Raw genomic sequence first — 19,514 nt, 5'->3', positions numbered from 1 at the left:
AGAGGTAGGCCGCCACTTTGTTCCTAGTCCTGTAGCCACCCTCACAGCTTTGCCGCAGCAGCATGGAGATGTCGGGATTGCGGGCGGCGTAGACGAGCGGGTTGATGGCACCGTTGGCCCAGGCCATCCCGCTGGCCATGGCGTCCATGGTGGGTGAGAAAGGCAGGCGGCCAGCGGCAGCAGCGAGCCCCAGGATGCGGTAGGGCCCCCAGCAGCAGATGATGGAGACGATCATGATGAGGACAGTGGTGGCCGTGTGCATCTCCCTGTAGGCCCGGAGCAGGTGCTCGTAGGTGGTGAGGGGCCGCACGCGGCTCTCGGCCAGCCGCACCGCCCGGCAGATGTTGTAGTGGCAGAAGCACATGAGGGCGAAGGGCAGGAGGTAGCAGAGCACGATGAGGGCCGCGCCGTAGGGCGGCCCCAGCCGGGAAGAGCCCCAGGGCAGCACGTAGACGCAGTGGTAGGCCCCGGGCCGGGCCTCCTCCCACTGCCCCTCGCCCGCCAACCCATACCAGGGGCCGGCCAGGGCCAGGGCGGCCAGCCAGACGGCGGCCAGGAGCTAGGCGGCGCGGCGGCGGCCCATCTTGTGTCGGGGCTGGCGGACGATGGCGCAGTAGCGGTCGAAGGAGAGGAGAGCCATGGTGAGGGTGGCGGCGATGCCCAGCCCGGCGTGGAGGGCGGCGCTGGCCAGGCAGAGGCGCTGCCCGAAGAGCCAGGCGCCGGGCAGGCGGCTGAGCAGGCTGAGGAAGGCCAGGGGCAGGCAGAGCAGGGCGCCCAGCAGCTCCGACAGCGACAGCGACGGCACGAAGGCGTTGGTGACCGTGTGGAGCTGCCGGTGCCTCGTGATCACCAGCACCACCGCCCCGTTGCCCAGCACCGAGAGGGCGAAGATGAGCAGCAGCGCCAGCGCCTGCGAGGCCAGCGCCACCACAGACCACCCCCCCGCATTGGAACAGGCTGCCCAGGGAAGTGGTGGACTCACCATCCCTGGAGGTATTTAAAAGACATGTAGATGTGGTGCTTAGGGACATGGTTTAGTGGTGGCCTTGGTAGTGCTAGGTTAATGGTTGGACTCGACGACCTCAAAGGTCTTTTCCAACCTAAATGATTCTATGGTTCTATGGTTATGAGGAGTACAGGACAGGCACAGCTTTAAAACACAGGCTGGCTCTCTACTGGAGCTGCAGCAGCTCCACATCAAAAAGGATCTTGTCGACAATGCCCCCTTGCTACAGTCTGAGATAGTGTTTAACAGAAATGTGCCAATTTGTGACGCCTTAAAGACCACAGCCAGCTGCCCTCATTCAGCCCTTCACGTACAAGACTAACGTACAGGCACCAGCCAGCGCTTGTTAAAAATATGTTGAAATCTGTGTTGTTCCAACTTCACTACCACCTTCCTAGAAAGCCATGTTAGTTCCCTCCTGGTCCAGCCCCCGTGATGCTTTGTGGTCGACCTCAGTCCCAGCATCCCCAGTCCTGCCCTTGCCAGAAGCGACTGCCACAAGGATGTTTACCTGGCCTGTGGCACGCTGGTCAGGGCATTAAAGCAGTAGAAAACTAAACCAGCGTGCAAAAGAGGGGATCGGCGCTTTTCTGTCGTTTAGTGCCTGAGCTGGTTAGCGAGGATGAGCTGGGGTGGTTGGGGAAGAAGGGACTGGGAAGGTGGCCAGAGCTGAGCACCGGGGGCAGCAGGACCACCTTTTTCAGGGGCTTTCTGTCATAAGATTCATGCAGCCATAGATAGCACTGAACGGCACGCCATGAGTCAGGCACAGCAGTGCTGGACCTTCATCTTCCTCCTTTTCTTAACTCAACAGTTATCCCTTAGATCGTCTGCGCTGGCCAAGTTTGTTCCAATTGGCAGAGAAAGCTCTTCTTGCGTGCAAAAAGCACAAAACAACCCGCTGGAAATCTGGGTGGTGCTAAAGACAGGAAGGCTCCAAATGACCACTTCTGGTCAAAGCTCAGGCTCTGCTTCAGAGCTGCAGGGGCGCCCAGCTGAAAACAGGGGCATCCTTTCTGCTGCAACACGGACGGCACACCACAATAAGGGCACATGCCCAACATGCTGTCTGCAGCACGGCCAGAGGATCGGAGTTGGGGTGCTGCTCTGCAGGCGATACACGAACTACAAGCTCTTTCGCTTTACACTAGCCATACCTTGCTGCGGAAGGGCAGGTGTGCAAGAAGTTGCTGTCCTACCCTTCTAACAAGTCACCAGTGTTCACTTGCTGTCAAACAGCTTCTGGGAGAAGCTGTGGGTTTTCTGTACAGCTTCTCTCTGAAACAGTACGAATGCACTGCTCAACTTGCAAAATCCAGGACCTGCAGGGCAAAGCATCAATGCTGAGAAGTAGTCAAGGGTCAAATCTTTTCCTCGTGGACTTCAGGAGCACCACAGAAGGAAATTACATTAATGCTCGCAGCATGACAAACGGCCACATTAAAATTTCATGAACAATTAGGTCTCTCTCTCCCCTATCATTCATCTGGCCATTTCTTACCCAAGTTCCCTCTCAAGGCTGGCTGAGAATGAGGCCAGGCTGAGACACTTAAATCTCCTCCAGAAAAGACAATTTATTTCTTCTCTCACTTACAAATTAATGATAGTACGCTCACTTGGGTCACAAACAGTTGAAAAAGCTGGGAAAATGGTAACATTGTATTTTTAAAGCCTATACAAGAACAGCACTGCCGGTCTTTGATGTTGAGCTCTGGCGAAGATAGAGGAAGGCCCAATCTTACTTTCTGATTCAAAATACTAATTTAAGGCTTTAGGCTCCTGGGGAAAAATATTCTACTGATCTATTCATATGAATTTACGCCACGCAATCGCACTTCCGTTGTATTATTTTCTTCTTTTCACAATGGCAGAGGTGGTTTTTAAGTATAAAACTCCAGCAGCAGGTTGCTGCCATCAGGACAGTAATATCCGTTCTCTGCACCTACACATTTTCACAGGCTGAAGGGCACACGAAGAGCACATGGCATTGCTCTACCTCTGCTTTCAGATACTCGCCTCTCTCGCATGGCTCCTCTACATGTGGGTAAACTCTTAGAGATGTGAGACACTTGGGATGAGCTCAAAAAGCAAACGCACACCTTGTGCACAGACTCAGTCATACCATAGTCTACACCCACACCCTTTGGTTGTCTTTTTTGAAACATTCTTGTAAAAATTTGGCTGTAGAGACTCGTGTACCTGACTTGCTCAACAGTGCTGTGGTATGAGGAGTGGCTGAGGGAACTGGGGGTGTTTAGTCTGGAGAACAGGAGGCTGAGGGGAGACCTTATCGCTCTCTACAACTACCTGAAAGGAGGGTGCAGCGAGGCGGGGGTTGGTCTCTTCTCCCAAGTAACAAGTGATGGGACGAGCGGAAACGGCCTCAAGTTGCACCAGGGCAGGTTTAGATTGGATATTAGGGAAAACTTCTTCATGCAAAGGGTTCCTAAGCAGTGGAAGGGGCTGCCCCGGGAAGCGGGGTGCGGTGGGCGGGCGTGGCTGTGATGGGCTCTGGCGCCTGTGACATCACAGGGGACGTGTCACAGTGGGGCAGTTCCCAGGGGTGGCAGCAGGCAGCGCTGCCCCAGTGCGGCCTGGGCCAGTGGAGAGTGTGCACACGGGGGAGGCTGGGCTGGACGAGGGCCGGGGCACAAACGCGGCCCCCGGGGGGTGTGTTCTCACCCTGCACCGAGGGCTCAGCCGCTCGCGGGAGCGCCCTGAGCAGGGCACGGTGCAGCCGCCACCGGGGCTGGGGGCAGGCCTTGCTGCCTCCCAGCTGCCTCGGCCCCTCTCCTACCTGCACCCAGCTCCCTGCGGCTCCCGTCCATGCTTCCCCCGCCGTCAGCTCCCTTCCTCACAGCCCCACTGAACCCCTTCTCTCTCTTGTCCTGCAGGCCATGGCTGCCACAAAATTCTTCGCCGTGCTTGTGCAAAGCATCATCCAGCTCCCGCAGATGGTCGGTGATGAGCTGGATGAAGCCACGCGCGTGCGCATGCAGCAGCGTGCGGAGCAGCTGAGCCAGGAGATGACTCGGCTGCTGCAGGGGCTGGGGCAGTGGAGCCTGGAGCTGAGGAGCCTGGAGAAGAGCGCCTTTGCCTGGGGAGCCCTGCTCTTTGCTGCCTTGCAGACATGGCAGTTCTGGGCAGTTGCTGGCAACCTGGTCCTGCTCTTTGGGCTCTTCAGGTGGCTCAGGAAAAGGAGCCCTCACCGAGAGAGCAGCAGCAAGGGGAAGGAGAGCTCCAGCAGCCTCAGCAAGGAGGAAGAGGAGCAGGAAGAAAGTGAAGAAGGTTCTGATAGTGAGAGGGATATGAGCAGGATTTTTGCAAAGCGCATCCATTGGCCAGTGCAGAAACTTGCCTACAGGACCCGGGTGGTGGAAGAGCTGCTGGGTGAGCTCCTCCATGTCTTACAAGAGCCCCTGTCAAACAGCACTTGCAGTTTCTTCCCCGAGCTGCAGCCAGCCATCAGGGTAGGCAGCACCTTCGAAGGCTGGAGTCCCTGTGAGGATGATGCTGTCTACTGCGTGCTCGTGCCCCTGAAGCCCCCCCGTGGGCACGCCTTCCACCTGGAGCTTGGCACTGACCAGGAGATGCCGACGAGGAACTTCTGCGTGCGCGTGGAGCAGGCGTGCACCTGCATGAGCGAGCAGCTGGTGGAGAACATGCTGTGCTTCCTCCACCACCCTGAGGAGGAGCTGAGGAGGAATCAGGACCCCAGCCTCCTATGCACCCTCTGCACTGGCTCCTACCTAGATGTGCAGAAAACTGCCCGCTGGTTCCAGAGCTTCGTGATCTCAGCCTGGATGTTCCTGCCTCAGTCGCGTCGCTACAAGATGGAGATGATGCCCTCCAGCCGCTCCTGTAAGCTGCAGCTGACAAAATCCTCCAGGAGAACCCTCTTCATTGAGATTATGTTTGGGGTGCAGCAAGGCGACTCAGACATCTTCGTGAGCAGCCAGAGTACAGAGGCCACCTTCACCCCAAGCACGATGTGGCCAGAGAGCTACGCTGTGGCAGAGGTGAAGTTCTTCAGGCATGTGGCCAGGCAGGCCCCACACAGCAGCTTCCACCTCAAATGCCTGCAGGTCTGTGCCCGCATCCTGGAGGGCACAGGCTTTTCCACCTATGCCTTCAAGACAGCAGTGATGCACCTCCTGACCACCATACCCCTGCCAGACTGGCACAGGAGGGAGTTCCTGCCGCGCCTGGGGGATATCATGCGGTATCTGCGCAGCTGCCTGGAGGAGAAGCGCCTCGACCACTTCTTCTTTGGCAATGAGAGGGTACCTGAGGAGATCATCTTGCCCCCAGACTTCCAAACGGCCGAACCGATCAATCTCTTCCAGCACCTCACGCAGGATCCCCATGCACACGCCAAGGCACTGCGTGAGTTTGAGGAGCTGCAAGATCGGCTCGAAAGACTGCTGTTCTACGGCTGGTGAAAGAGGTCTTCATGCACAGAGCTGGGGGCTCACAGCTCAAGGCAGACGACCACCTCATACCGCAGGGAAAAAGAGGGGAGAATGGGGCACACAGAAGGGGAAGGGAAATCCCTGCACAGCAGCCCTCTGCCAAGAGCTGCAGCGTTCTCCCCTCAACAGTCTCAGTGCAGCAGCCGGTGACGCCTACAGAGGCTACAAGATGACTTTCATCCTCCCTTCCCCTTGCGCTGGCTGCAGCCTGGATGGCTTTTCCCATGGACTGAGAAATTCTTGCTGGCAGCTCCAGCTGGGCAGGGACCAAGCGAGAGGCACTGCTGCTGTGCCTGCGTGTGTTCACTGGGGTCCAGGGGGAGAATCTACCTGTCCTAGACACTCCTCGGGGTGCTGGTGCTGCAGAACTGAGCACGCTGGACACGGAGAACACGCTGCTCAACTGACAGCGGGGATTGCTGCCGCATCCTTCCTCCACAGCCAAAGCACACTCTGGGGAGTGGGACGCCATGCAGCTGCAGAGGCCATCGCGAGGGGCCTTGCAACAGAGAATCCTCTTACCACCCGGACGGCAACTGCCCTCCCTCTTCCAGACAGTCCATTCCCTCTGGGACCTTTCCTCTGTGCAAAGTTGACAATAAATGGGGTCTTTGAACAAATGCTGCGTCCGTGAGGGTCTGTGCATCATTTTGTTGGGGAACACGGGCAAAGGGTGCTGACAGCTCGGCTGCCACAGAGTCAGGGAGCGTTTTGCACAAGAGCTGCTGCAGTGGGCTCTGGTTTCATGATTCACTGGGCTTTGGCTTCCCAGGGCTTGTGGGTTAATCCCAGGAGGCAGTTTGCACACACCTTGTGCACAAACTCAGTCATACCATAGTCTACACCCACGCCCTTTTCCTCAGTCTATCTGAGGAACTCTCATTTCTCATAGTATTTTAAGCTGACTGTACCTGCAACAAAAAAGGAAAGGCTGCTGAAATTCTGACAGCTGAGCTTTCACCTTCCTTTTCCTCCCTCCCTGTATCATACATCTTCCCTGTCACAACAACTGGTGTTTTACTATGCTTGGGAGTTTGGCAAAAGAAATACCTTAACAGATCGCTTTTTTAGCCTGTCCTACAGTCTATGACTTTCTGACTATCAGCACTTCCACATATAATGGGTTAAAGCAACATTTTCCTGCCATCATGCATTTTTCACAGTGTGGTGTGTTCAGAGTGTCTTCCAGCTGCCAGCACTCAGCTTTCAGTCACTTTTCTGGCACTTAACAAACAGCTCAGACAGTCAGTTGGTTTGGGCTGTATTGTGTCCGTCTCTTAGCTTCATCGTGGCACTTTCTGCAGGACTAGAGTAATCGCTGTTTCATTCTTGCAGTCAAGCTCTTGTGCTGGACGGGCTCGGTGGCTGTCACCAGTGTGTCAGGCGTGCTGAAAGGGAAGGGGGACTTCCTTTCCCCGTGGATCTCTCGCTGCTCGCAGACTGGGGCACCAAACCAGAGCTCACACAATGGAGAAGAAACCACACTGTGGCTCACACGATCCCATCTCTGCGATTCCTTGGCAGTCTGGCTGCAAAGGGCTCTGAGCACCAGGGCTCCTGCATTTCCACAGGGAAACGGCCCTGGGGCCCAATGCCTCCATCCCGCATCCCCATCCCTTCAGAGGCTGGTGTTGACAGTGTCCGCTTTGGCCTGCAAGGTGGCCTCAGAGATGGTGTCTGGTTGCCCATCCCGACAGAAGAGTACAGCGGGGTTCTTGCAGGCCCACATGGCCACCTCTCCCCCTCTCGCCCGGCTAGAGGAGGACGGGGCGCTGCCCGGAAGGCCACTGTGTTGGTTGACGTAGAGCTCCCGGACGCAGTCAGCCTGGCTCCGGGGCTCTGGCCGGTTGCCTGGCACTGAGAAGTAGGCCGCCACGTTGTTCCTAGTCCTGTAGCCACCCTCACGGCTTCGCCGCAGCAGCACGGAGATGTCGGGGTTGCGGGCGGCGTAGACGAGCGGGTTGATGGCACCGTTGGCCCAGGCCATCCCGCTGGCCACGGCGTCCATGGTGGGTGAGAAAGGCAGGCGGCCGGCAGCAGCGGCGAGCCCCAGGATGCAGTAGGGCCCCCAGCAGCAGATGATGGAGACGATCATGATGAGGACAGTGGTGGCCGTGTGCATCTCCCTGTAGGCCCGGAGCAGGTGCCCGTAGGTGGTGAGGGGCCGCACGCGGCTCTCGGCCAGCCGCACCGCCCGGCAGATGTTGTAGTGGCAGAAGCACATGAGGGCGAAGGGCAGGAGGTAGCAGAGCACGATGAGGGCCGCGCCATAGGGTGGCCCCAGCCGGGAAGAGCCCCAGGGCAGCACGTAGACGCAGCGGTAGGCCCCGGGCCGGGCCTCCTCCCACTGCCCCTCGCCCGCCAACCCATACCAGGGGCCGGCCAGGGCCAGGGCGGCCAGCCAGACGGCGGCCAGGAGCTGGGCGGCGCGGCGGCGGCCCATCTTGTGTCGGGGCTGGCGGACGATGGCGCAGTAGCGGTCGAAGGAGAGGAGAGCCATGGTGAGGGTGGCGGCGATGCCCAGCCCGGCGTGGAGGGCGGCGCTGGCCAGGCAGAGGCGCTGCCCGAAGAGCCAGGCGCCGGGCGGGCGGCTGAGCAGGCTGAGGAAGGCCAGGGGCAGGCAGAGCAGGGCGCCCAGCAGCTCCGACAGCGACAGCGACAGCACGAAGGCGTTGGTGACCGTGCGGAGCTGCCGGTGCCGGGCGATCACCAGCACCACCGCCCCGTTGCCCAGCGCCGAGAGGGCGAAGATGAGAAGCAGCGCCAGCGCCTGCGAGGCCAGCGCCACCACAGACCAGCCCCCCGCCGCCGCCGCCGCCGCCTCGCCGCTCTCGTTGCCGCCGCCCCGGGAGAGGTTGCCCGGCTCGGCCGCCGCCGGCTCCATGCGCAGCCCTATGCCCGGCCCGCGGCGCGGCTGCAGAGGCGTTGCCCGCCCGCCGCGCCGGCCCCGCCAGCCGCTGACGTCTCCCGGCCGCTGTTGCCCGGGGAACCGGCCCGGCCCGCCTGTCCCGCGGCCCGGGGCGGGGGAGCGGCGCCCCCGCAGCCCAAGCGCGGCGCCGGCCGGGCTGGGGGCAGGGGACCCCCCTCACCCCACACCGGCATCATCCCCATCCCAGAGTCGGGGAGGGGTCCCCACAGACCCTCTCCCCTCATGGACCTTCTCCCCTCACAGCCCTTCTCTAACAGCCCTCTCCCCTCACGGCCCCTCTCGCTGCACAGCCCTGCAGCCCATCACACATGCAGCAGGACCGTGTCCCCCCCACTCCCAGCCACACTGGAGCCACCTCCCCCTGCATGAAACATTTCTTAGGGATGGGAACTGTGGATAGATAATGAAGGTTGCAACCCAATTAACGGTTGAAGAGCTTCTGACCTTTCTGTGCTGAGCTTCGAGACTTACTGCCTCAGCTCTTCCCTGGGAGCTGGGCTGGGGTGGCTGATCTCAAGGGAGACGCCCAGAAGCTGGAAACAAGTAGAGGGGTTTGATCCTGCAAGCGCGGACGATGCACGTGTGTCACTTTGTGCTTCCCCGGACCAGAGGCTGTATGGGATTTATCTGGGGGTTACAGGAAAGCTGGGAGCAAGACCCCCAGATGCCAGCCTATAAAATCTCTGTTGGCAATGCAGCCGTTCTCTGAACGAGGGAATTTTTCCAAAGTTATAATTTTCAATTTGACAGAAGAAATTCCTGCCAGGCTTTTCTATGCCAACCTCTTCCAAGTTCTCCAGTGGGACATGCTCCCTTCTGCTGCATTAGCTCCTGGGAGATGATCATTCTCATTTTCACGTCTCATTTTAACAAGGCACACTCCCACAAGTGTCTTCAATAAACGAACAACATTTTGCCCAGAGACACAGTGGAAATTACAGGCCCCGAGTGGTCTGAAGCTCTGCTCCTGCCACCGCAAAGGCTTGCCTACAGCCCAGGGCTTGGTTTGGTTTTTCCACCAGCAACCCTTCCTCTAGGGACTCTGGCAAAGCACACAGCGACTGCACTCTGCTGCGCAAGCTGCCCCCGGGCTGAGACAGGATCATCAGTAAATAATTTTGCAATCAAAGGGCACAGTGGCTCAGACCTTTGAAAACAGCTGGTCCAAAATAAGCAAGAGAGGAAGGTTTAGGGAAGCAGCATGGCCTGGACATGCAGCGGGGACTATATTGTAGGAAGTTCTGAGCAACCACCTCCATCCAGCCCCAGGATGCAGGAGGGCTCTGGCAGGGGTAAAGCGAGTGCAGCGAGGAAGGGGGTGTCTGGACAGGCCTCAGGGAAGCTGGGGCACGAGACAGAGCACCACAGCCAGCTGAGCAGGAGGCATCAAGGAAGAGCAAGCAATCCAAACCAACAGCCATGGTACACTCGGCAGAGCCCTGGAAATGAGCTCCGGGAGTGAAAACAAGAGGAGAAAGGCAGTGTCTTCAGCTGGCATTTAATAGGAAGCTGGCTTTGAAATTAGGATTTTGCAGTCGTAGAGAAGGCACATAAATTTGAAGGCAGCTCTCCAAGATCAGCTCCATTTTCTGTGAATAATTATTGAAAAAAAAAAGAAGAAAAAGATTATGGATTCTCAGAGCAGCCCATATATGCTAATCACATTGCACCCAATATGCTAATCACAACAGGGGAACACTGCCTGTTATCTTGAAACACAGCAAATACTGCCATGCCACCAAAGGCTGTTCCTGTTGCTCTGGCATATTGCAGCGAGCCGTGCGGAGCAGCAGAACAGGAATGCGTGGGCAGAAGCAGCACAGCAGCATCAGTGAGACTTTGCCACCACGCCGTGGCTCAGGTCACTTGAAGACGAAGCCGTATTTCAGAGGGTCCTCCTCTTCAATAGTGAAGGTGGCTGTACCAGTGTAAAAGGCTTCTCCTGAGACTTCCACAATGACAGCATTGTAGTTCCCAAACTTGACTTCCTGCAGAAGGATTAGGATCAGGACAGAGGCAACAGGAGGTTCTCTGCTCTCCCAACCCCATGAAACGCCAGCGCTGCCTGGCCCTTACACAGAGACACCCCTCACCAAGCGCTCTGCCCTGCCCAGGCACATCCCAAAGTGTGCAGCAGCCCTTTTACCACCGCACCTTGCCTGCACGAGCTCCACACCTGCACAACTGCTGCTGTCCCTGCTCTAACCTCGCAAGCCCCTGCACTGCCGCAGCCTGGGTTTGCCTCAAAGGAGGCCAACGAGCTGCTGAGGTGGCCGCCTGCACCCAGGGACCGAGGGCTCCCTGGGGCGTGTCCAAACCTTCACACTCATGTGCTGCCAGATGCCATGGGGCCAGGGCTGGGCCTGGAAATCCAGAGGCACAGACCCAGCTCCTACATCTCTGAGTAATGCGCTCAGCCTTTAAGCAGAGAAGAGGGGACTAAACCAGGAATCCACCCTTAGCTGCCACTGAGAACGGACCAGACTGACTTATCTACATCAGCATCGGAGATATTTCTCACCCTAGTCCTTTCCTGATGGCTGAGGGAGGATCTGAAGGGAAGCCAGGCAGCAGAACAAGGTCTTACTGTTACTTGCTTCCCTAATAAAAAATCCTGAAGCGTGAGGCTTGTGGGAAGGCAAGATGCCCAGGCACCTCCCTCCTTCCACACCCCCTTCCCCAGGCACAGAAAGGCTTTTCTGCTTCTCCACTGAGTTCAGGGCAACAGCACTTTTCCAGCAGTCCTCAAGACAGAGGGGAAACTCCAGCAAAAGCCACTTGCCTGCACTGCCTTCCCGGTGAACAAGGACCCCGTGGTACTGCTCCGAAAGGTCCTGGTCTGATTCAGCTGGATGAGTCCTTTATGGTACTGTAAGGCAATGCGAGCTGTCACACCCGAACCGGTCGGACTTCGGTCAACCTACATTCAGAAAAGAAGATAAACCTGCTCTAGTATTTTGGATTTTTAATAGAAAACAATATTGTTCCCCTCAGTTCTCTCTGCCACCTTTATACTGTGCTTGGGGGAAATCCACCTAGTCCAGGGGTTTGTACAGAATCCGGATACATCACAAATGAGAAGATAAAATAAGCAGGTTTGGGGTACTTTTGGATTGTGATCAGCTTAGGCAAACTAGTAGGGATGAGAGATCTAATAATCCCTCTAATAATAAATTGCCAGACCAACGGCGAGAGATTTAACTGCCATGTAACAGAAACTAGCAGTCAGTCGCTGAGGGGAGCTGCTCCGGAGCTGGCCCAACCCGCAGTGGAACGGCAGATCTTGGCACACTGGGGGTTTTCCTGAGGCAGGGAAATGCCAGGGGAGCAGAGACCCCCACCAGGAGCCAGCAGCTCTCACGGGAGAGAGTGACACATCCCAACAAAGAGGAAGGCAGGCAAAAACACCAGGAGGCCTACATGGATGAACAAGGAGCTCCTGGACAAACTGAGACACACAATGGAAGCCTACAGAGTGGAAGCAAGGGCAGGGAGCCTGGGAGGAATACAGGGAAATTGTCTGAGCAGCTAGGGATCAGGTTAGGAAAGCTAAAGCCCTGATAGAATTAAATCTGGCCAGGGATGTCAAGGGCAACAAGAAAAGCTTCTATAGGTACATCAGTGATAAAAGGAAGACTAGGGAAAATGTGGGCCCTCTCCGGAAGGAAACGGGAGACCTGGTCACGCAGGATATGGAGAAGGCTGAGGTACTCAACGACTTTTTTGCCTCAGTCTTCACTGTCAAGTGCTCTAGCCACACTGCCCAAGTGGTCTTTAAAACCACCAAAAACACAGTGTTGGCCAGCTTCCAAGGTGATCCGTTCCAATGCTCCACACTCTTCACTGCTGGGAAGTCCAGCTGAAACTTTCCCTGCTATGTGACAGGGCAGACAAGGATAAAAGTTTACACCCCCTCTTTTCTCTCTTGCTCTGTCCATCCCCAGCAGCTGTTCCCTAGATTAGGACTTTAAGGACATGCATCACGATCCCGCCTCAGGTCCTGAACTCCTGGGCAATTCCTGGGTATGGGGCACAGGTAGGAATCTTTTTAAAATGCCACCATCTAAGATATGCAGAGGTATTTCTGTCATTAGGAGCTACAACTAAATGTGTTAAGTGACACTCAGCTCTTCAGAGACATCGCTGTAGCAGAAGCAATGATCACTGCCCAAAACGAGAAGAAGCAAAACTACCCCTCATCTCTGCAGAGGATGTAAGAAGGAAAAAAGATGGTGCCTTGTGTGTCTGAGAAGAGCCTGTTTCTGTACCTGTTCATCTGCAAACACACAGATGTTGGTGGTTGACTCCTTACTAAAGGCATCTTTCCCGTCTGTCAGTATGGTGCCATAGAGGAAAGCCAGGTCTTCGCTTTCAGGGTGATGAAGCTTGAACTGGGAAGAGCACAGACAGGTTCACAAACATGCTGGGCAGTTAGCAGCACGTGTAGTACAGCTTCCTCAAGGGACCACAGGAAGGGGATGAGGCCACACTGCTGCGTTTCCACCTCTGCTTCTCCCATAACAGAGATGGACACAGCAGCAGGAAAGCAAGCTCCTTCTAATGTCCTTGTTAGGCTGGAGGAGGGCTTTGAAATTCAACACAGGGCTGGAAGGATGGGACTCCCTCCCATCCTGAGCATCTCAGGGGGAATAAAAGGCGTCAGACTGGTGCAGTCACTCCAAGGGGAACACGCTGGGGTACCGCAGTGCTCCACAATACCTGTTTCTTCACGGCTTCTGTCACCGCACTCGCCGCATTGACGAGGTCTCTGGTCTTCGAAGAGCACACATCAAGGCCCAGCTGCTCAGCGCTGAGGAAGGCGTAGAAAGTGCCACCATAGCCAATGTCGACCACCACCTTCCCATGACCAGGGACGTCAATGGCCAAGTCTGGGTAGAGAAAGGGAGGGCAGTGAGGAGGGGAACCATGCTGAGCCATGGGCTCGCTTGTGGAGTGAAGGAACCCAGCCACATGCAAGGTGGGGGACGGGGACTATGACTTGAGTGCTCCCATGCCAGAGAGCAGCCTTATGCCATCCCTGATGGCTTCTGAGGAACATTGGAACTGGGGAGGGATTTGCCAGACCCCCCTCTGCCAGGCTGCCACCGCCAACCCCCCCAAAACCCAGTGCAGCGGGCCTGGTTCCCACCGGTGGCGGCAGCGAAAGCGGGCACACTGTGGAAGCGGACAGGGTTGCCGCTGCGGTGGCCGTCCCAGGGGACGAAGGCGGTGACAGGCCCGCAGGGACAGCGCAGGCGGACGGCGGTCTCGGGGCGGCTGGGCGCCTCCACCAGCCCGTAGTCGAGGGCGAAGCGGCTGAGGGCCAGGACAGCGTGGCCGCACATGGCGCTGTAGCCGGCGCCGTGCAGGAAGAGGGCAGCCAGGTGGGCGCCGGCGGCGGCCGCCCCGCCGCGCACCACCACGGCCCCGTACATGCCGGCGTGCCCCCGCGGCTCGTGCACCAGCGCCCGCCGCACATGGTCCTGCGCAGCCGCCACCTCCCGCCGCAGCGACAGCAGCGACAGCCCCGCCGCCGCCGCCGCCTCCGCCGCCTCCAGCTGCGGGACGATGCGCAGCGGCTCGCCGCCCGTGTGCATCTCCACCGTCTGCAGCACCAGGCCCGAGGGCGAGTGCGGCGGCTGCCACCGCCCCGCGCCGCCGCCGCCGCCGCCGCCGCCACCGCCACCGCCCTCCGCCGCCATCGCCCTCCCCCTGCCCATCACCAAGCCCCACCCATCGGGAGGCGGAGCTTGCCCCGCGCCGGAAGCGGAAGTAGCGGGTGCGGAAGTAGCTCGGCGGAGTTGGAGCGGTTGCTGTTGGGTTACCGGGATGTTCCGCTCCGGTAGGACGGGCCGGGGGCACCGGGCCCGGCGGTACTGAGTTGGGAGTGGGGGCGTTGTCAGCGGCTGGGCCGGGCTGGGAGTGGCGCTCGATGCCTCTGGATTGCGGGGCGGGGCGGCGCGGCGCGGGGCGGTCCGGTCCGGTCCGGTCCGGAGCGCCGCGGTAACGCGGGCTGCGCTCTCCCCGCAGCTGTGGACATCCAGCCTGCCTGCCTGGGGCTGTACTGCGGCAGGACCGTCCTGTCGGTCAACGGCTCCGTGGAGACCTACGGGGACTGCGGGGTACGTGCGGCGCGGGCGCGGCTCGGCCTGGGGCGGAGGGGTGGCTCCCGCCCCCTCCCGGGCTGGGCCTGACGTTGGCAGCGCGGGCCGGGCCGCTCCGGAGGCCGTGAGCGGCACCGCGGCCCAGCGCCGAGGCGCGTTGGGGAGCAGGTGGAGATGAGGGCTGCAAAGGGCGGGCAGAGCTCCCTTACAGAAAGCAGGAGCTGCTCAGTGCTCCCCGAAGGAGGTGCTGAAGGCTCTGTGCTAAAGCGGAGCCGAGCGAAGGGGCTGTGAAAGCTGGAACAGAACGGGGTGGTGCGGAGAGCTGTGCTGAAATCACAGTGCGCCCGGATTTTGGTGGAGAGCTGAGGGAGAGCAAGATCCAGGGAGGGTGGAATAATGGGGAGCAAGAAACTCGGTGGGGCTGTGGTTGTGAGAAGCCTGGTGAGTGAGCTTAGTGATGAAAGGGAGGTGGTGTGACAGTGGAAGAAGAAAAGGGAGTCTTGGATGAAGCCTTTTAAACATGCTTCACCTTTGTTTATATTAAGAAGCAAAAGCCAGAGAGAGCAAGGCCATGTGTAAGCTGAGAAATGGCTGAGGTTAATGTTTAATCTCTTTTAAAAATCTGATACGTGTCTTGCCCCAGTAGTACTTCAAGCTGTTTTTCCAGGAACTGCAATAGTTTGTTATTGGTTCTCAGATGCTTTGTAAATACAGTCCCTGCTTTCTGTAGGTATGCCCTAGAGGTCAAAGAACCGATGACAACAAAATCTGCCGGGAATGTATGGGATCTCCGGACCGCTATGACTGGCTGTACCTTGGCTTCATGGCCATGCTTCCCCTGGTTTTACACTGGTTCTTTATAGAATGGTATTCAGGAAAAAAGAGGTTTGTATACCCCTCCTTTTAAAACAATGGACATCTCATCTCCATGAGATGAATTCATCTGAGATGCTGAATTGAATTGTCCAGCCGTTCATGCTGTTGGTTGAGCTGATAAAGTAGCACATAAGCTTTGGGCAGCTGGAGGGGGGTTTATTTACAAATGTAAGAGTCCTGCAGGTCCTCCTTGCCAGTCACTGCCCTCAGGACATGGTCTGTGTCTTTGTAACGTGGTGGTGCCCAGTCCATCTGGCAATCTGGGCTGGAGTGGATTTCCCAAGAGCAGGCAGGAGCGGCGCGTTGTGTCATCCCCTCTCTCCTGGCCCAGACCTACCACCTGCGGAGGCCCTGATCAGCGGGGCTGCGCATGTGCAATGAGAGAATGGGTTTGAGTTCTCTCTTGAGGAATATGTATGCTGAGTTTTGGTCCTGATAGTGTAGCTGATGTAACCTTTACGTCAGCATGGTGCGTCAAGGAAACCCTTGTAAACAGGGGTTTCAAACCACAGCTGCATGTGGCCATTAGGTGCTAGGCTGGAACTTTTAAGAGGTGATGACTCTGGAGTGTAGTAAATGCTGAACACACAGGGGATGGAGAGAGTTTAATGTATTAACATTTACCATCTTTTGCAGTTTTGAAAACTTTGCTTATATCGTACGTAATAATGTTATCCCTTCTGAGATGTGCGGTGTCTTATCCTCACTGCTGCTTTCTTTGAAACTGCAACAGCATGAGTGTTACTGTCTCTCACCGGACAGGATGCTCATGCTACAGCAAGCTTTCATTTAAGGAGCTGGAATGTTGTTCAATCACATTTTACACACTACATCATTTGAGATTGTAAATGAGTTTTCACATTCAGCTTCAAATACTTCACTTTTTATTCAAGCAGCGTTGTCCTTGGTCGTGGTGAATATTAACTCTGTAGAAGGTTCTGTACCATATGGGCCTCCACTTCTCAGTCAGCATTTAGATTTTCTATAAAGTTAGCAAAATAGCAGTAAATCTCTCTCTCCTTCCACAGTTCCAGCGCGTTGTTCCAGCATGTCACCGCCTTGTTTGAGTGCAGCATGGCAGCGATTTTTACACTGCTTGTCAGTGACCCTGTCGGTTCTCTGCGTATCCGCTCCTGCAAGGTGAAGAAGCTTTCGGACTGGTACACGATGCTTTACAACCCAAGTCCCGACTACATCACCACAGTGCACTGCACTCATGAAGCAGTCTATCCCCTGTGAGTGTAAAGGCTTTTGTACTCCTCTCTGTCCCTTCCTTTTACACAAGTGTGCTTTTGTCCGTGCCTCTTCTCAAAGCTGCCAAAAGCGATCAGATATAGCTCGGACCAATGAGTATCAATCCCCTGAAATCTTTCCATGCATTGAGCTGTTTCATATGTGAAACGCCTAGCAGCACTTAACAACTTTCTGAGTCACCAAAGAAGGTGGCATAGTCCAGGCTATTTAGCTATAAAGCATAAGACTTTATTACCCTGCCCTCACCCTGCCTTTGCTGTGTCTTGACCATTTCCCCTACGAAAAGTGAGCCCATTGTTCTGTGTTTACATCCTTTGATTGTAAATTCTTTAGACTTGACTGACTCTAACCGCAAATTCCCTGGTTCGGAGTTGAGTCCGCAAGAACTGCATATTTTAAGGAATTTCTCTTTTTTCAGGTACACCATTGTGTTTATATATTACGCCTTCTGTCTTGTGTTAATGATGCTACTTCGGCCTCTTCTGGTTAAGAAAATTGCCTGTGGTTTAGGAAAGTCCGATCGATTTAAAAGCATTTATGCAGCCCTGTACTTTTTCCCTATTCTCACTGTGCTTCAGGCCGTTGGAGGAGGCCTTCTCTGTGAGTTCTCTTTTAATAACACTAATAAACTTATCTATAAACACATGCTAACAAATGACTTATGGGAGGTAAGGGACATGACACTGTCTTTGCTTTGAGAATAAGGACATTGTTTAAGGTTATTGTGAGGAGTCTGACCTGAAAAGGTTGCTCATGAGCAGCCCTGTCCTAACCAGGCTCCTGACCAGCACTGCTGTGCCTCTGCCGGTGCTGCTAGAAGCTGTCCCTTTCCCAAAAAGGGAATAGAGAGGACATGAGAAGAAACTATTTCAGAGAGAGTTAGTTCTACTTTCTGCAAAGGTAGACTTTGTCTGAGTTCAGAGATGGATTAAAGTATAAGTTTGGGGAGTTCAGCTGTGGTTTACCTTCCAGCATTCTTGTCCCGTGGAGGGGACAGGTGCCACAAAATCCCTGCTCAGCCTGACTACTTTCCTCATTATCTTCCTTTTTCAATTAGTGAATTAAGTGTACAGTAACCGCACCTAGAAATATTAGGAGTTGTTACATTTGAAAACCTAAGACACAAATGTTGAATAGTTGTGCTTGGCTGACCCTTACAGCTGTGTGTGTTTGGTAAGAGGTGGGCTATAGTAGCTTAGTTTACTTCACACCCACGGTTATATACAGAAAAACTCTCTCTGCTGAAATGTATATGATGCATTCTTTTTCCTCCTAATGTGTTCAATGTTTGCCTTTAGATTATGCCTTTCCTTACATCATATTGGTGTTGTCTTTGGTTACGCTGGCTGTGTACATGTCTGCTTCTGAAGTGGAGGTAGGTAAACATGTTTTCTGCGTTAAAACTCGTAATATGAAATACTTGAATGAGCAGAGACTGCTTTGTTGCTTGCCTTTTCTCGGCAAGTCTTCCTTTATGACTTCTCTTCTTAGCTGGAGGAAGCTCCTGTGAGAATTCCCTCTTGTGATACACTGAGAAACTGTGTTATGTGCTGGAAGGGCTCAAACCCAGGAGGCTTCTTACAGTCTCTGTGCGTGACCTGTAACATCTCTTAAACATCAGGTACAAGGCAATGGGCTGTATGCTAACAGGATACTGTGTTTGTTTTGCAAGTCATTCAAGGATCTTCTTGTCAGGAAGAAAAGGCTTGTTGTCCTCTTCAGCCACTGGTTACTTCACGCCTATGGAATCATCTCCATTTCCAAACTGGATAAACTTGAGCAGGACCTCCCGTTGCTTGCCTTGGTACCCACACCTGCCCTCTTCTACTTACTGACAGCGAAGTACACCGAGCCGTCACGTGTACTCTCAGAAGGTGGAAATGGACATTAAAAGGAGCCCGTGCTAACAGTGCTGTCCTGATGATCTGGATTAAGCAATTTTAGTGCTTGTTACGCTTTGGAAGCTTCTGTTTTAAAAGAAGTTATTTCTGTATGAGCCTTCTAGGTGAAACACCTCTGAGTGAGACTGTATAATACTAAAAAGCTGCACTTTGTATTCTTCGTAAGTATCTGGTATAGGACAAAGAGAATGGTTTTGTATCTATTTATCACTGTGAATCTGCATAAAAAGCTTGTGACACATTCTAGTACAGCGGTTGCTTGTCTGTGTTTATTTCCTAATAGTGTATTTTAGGTGTTGTTTGAATAAAACAATAGAGCTGGGTTTTCCTTAGACTTTCAATAAAGCAAATAGAGCTTAAATATAACATAGAGCTTAGTTTTCTCATCACATACTCTAGCTTCTGTCCCCCACCAGTGGAAACAGATTTTCATCTTCCTTTCATCAAAAAATAAAACATGTTGAGCATGATTCCTCATGATGCTTCAGTCTGACTGCTGCGTAGAAGGAGAGGAAATGTTCCCTGTAAAGTATAGTTTATGCTGTGTGTACTTCATGTGTGGAGACCTCTTCATGCAGATGATAAAACAGCAGCAGCCTTCCCGCTAAATCCATTTTCTTACACCTTGACTATGAATTTCTGTGTAAGATCACATTAAAGATTTTCTTTTCCTGGTTGTTGTTAGCAAACCACATGCTGTGGGTAAGCCTGTGTAGCATCTGTTAACTCTGTAGGGGTGAAGCTGCCTCTGCACCTTTCAGCACAGTCACCTTACCTTCCTCCTGTGAGAGTGCTTTGTGCCTGTTTCATCTGTGTGTCAGTGGTGCCAACAGCTCACCTGTCTTGCTGTGTAGACGCAGCTGTACCCATACTGCCGCAACAGCAGTGGTCAGACAGGAGTGGAGTTTAGCAGCTGAGAAAGGAACATCTCTTTATGCAATATCAGAAACTGCTGGAATGACTGAAGTACAA

At 54.9% G+C, this 19,514-nt stretch overlaps 5 protein-coding genes across 5 annotated transcripts; 2 read left to right on the top strand and 3 right to left on the bottom strand.

Moving 5' to 3' along the window:
* Nucleotides 1–4: 4 nt before the first annotated feature.
* On the bottom strand, nt 5–985 carry LOC137661782 (G-protein coupled receptor 135-like; the record flags this gene model as incomplete). Its single annotated transcript, XM_068397405.1, is given in 1 exon segment — nt 5–985. A coding segment is annotated over 1 exon segment (981 nt), but the record flags the coding sequence as incomplete, so codon positions are not given.
* Nucleotides 986–2,573: 1,588 nt separating this feature from the next.
* LOC137662250 (G-protein coupled receptor 135-like) lies at nt 2,574–8,368 on the bottom strand. The gene has a single exon (XM_068398450.1). It carries the CDS (start codon nt 8,360–8,362, stop codon nt 7,097–7,099), a length of 1,266 nt encoding a protein of 421 aa, XP_068254551.1. The 5' UTR covers nt 8,363–8,368; the 3' UTR covers nt 2,574–7,096.
* On the top strand, nt 3,511–5,448 carry LOC137661781 (inositol 1,4,5-trisphosphate receptor-interacting protein-like 1). The gene is given in 3 exon segments (XM_068397404.1): nt 3,511–3,765; nt 3,767–3,854; nt 3,857–5,448. Coding segments are annotated over 3 exon segments (1,935 nt in total).
* Nucleotides 8,369–8,797: 429 nt separating the features above from the next.
* Nucleotides 8,798–14,109, bottom strand: L3HYPDH (trans-L-3-hydroxyproline dehydratase). Its single transcript, XM_068399118.1, has 5 exons — nt 13,557–14,109; nt 13,127–13,296; nt 12,676–12,798; nt 11,190–11,327; nt 8,798–10,395 (listed from the first exon to the last, which is right to left on the bottom strand). Exons 1-5 carry the CDS (start codon nt 14,107–14,109, stop codon nt 10,270–10,272), a joined length of 1,110 nt encoding a protein of 369 aa, XP_068255219.1. The 3' UTR covers nt 8,798–10,269.
* Nucleotides 14,110–14,176: 67 nt separating this feature from the next.
* On the top strand, nt 14,177–19,012 carry JKAMP (JNK1/MAPK8 associated membrane protein). Its single transcript, XM_068399001.1, has 7 exons — nt 14,177–14,249; nt 14,438–14,529; nt 15,242–15,396; nt 16,416–16,622; nt 17,060–17,241; nt 17,940–18,016; nt 18,314–19,012. The coding sequence occupies exons 1-7, from the start codon at nt 14,237–14,239 to the stop codon at nt 18,530–18,532; spliced, it is 945 nt and encodes a 314-aa protein (XP_068255102.1). The 5' UTR covers nt 14,177–14,236; the 3' UTR covers nt 18,533–19,012.
* The last annotated feature ends 502 nt before the right edge of the window (nt 19,013–19,514 follow it).

This window comes from Nyctibius grandis, chromosome 4, assembly GCF_013368605.1.
Source record: "Nyctibius grandis isolate bNycGra1 chromosome 4, bNycGra1.pri, whole genome shotgun sequence".
NCBI lineage: Eukaryota > Metazoa > Chordata > Aves > Nyctibiiformes > Nyctibiidae > Nyctibius > Nyctibius grandis.
This window is presented reverse-complemented; position numbering and strand designations above follow the sequence as displayed.

Bases quoted from the DNA above. Each gene is read 5' to 3' on its own strand.
- LOC137662250 (XM_068398450.1), bottom strand. From the start codon at position 8,362: ATGGAGCCGGCGGCGGCCGAGCCGGGCAACCTCTCCCGGGGCGGCGGC.
- L3HYPDH (XM_068399118.1), bottom strand. From the start codon at position 14,109: ATGGCGGCGGAGGGCGGTGGCGGTGGCGGCGGCGGCGGCGGCGGCGGC. The intron at 11,328-12,675 runs GTACAGAAACAG...TTCTGAATGTAG, and splicing joins GTGTGTTTGCAGATGAACAG to GTTGACCGAAGTCCGACCGG. The intron at 10,396-11,189 runs GCAAGTGGCTTT...ATCCTTCTGCAG, and splicing joins TCACCGGGAAGGCAGTGCAG to GAAGTCAAGTTTGGGAACTA.
- JKAMP (XM_068399001.1), top strand. The intron at 17,242-17,939 runs GTGAGTTCTCTT...GTTTGCCTTTAG, and splicing joins CGTTGGAGGAGGCCTTCTCT to ATTATGCCTTTCCTTACATC. The intron at 18,017-18,313 runs GTAGGTAAACAT...TTGTTTTGCAAG, and splicing joins TGTCTGCTTCTGAAGTGGAG to TCATTCAAGGATCTTCTTGT.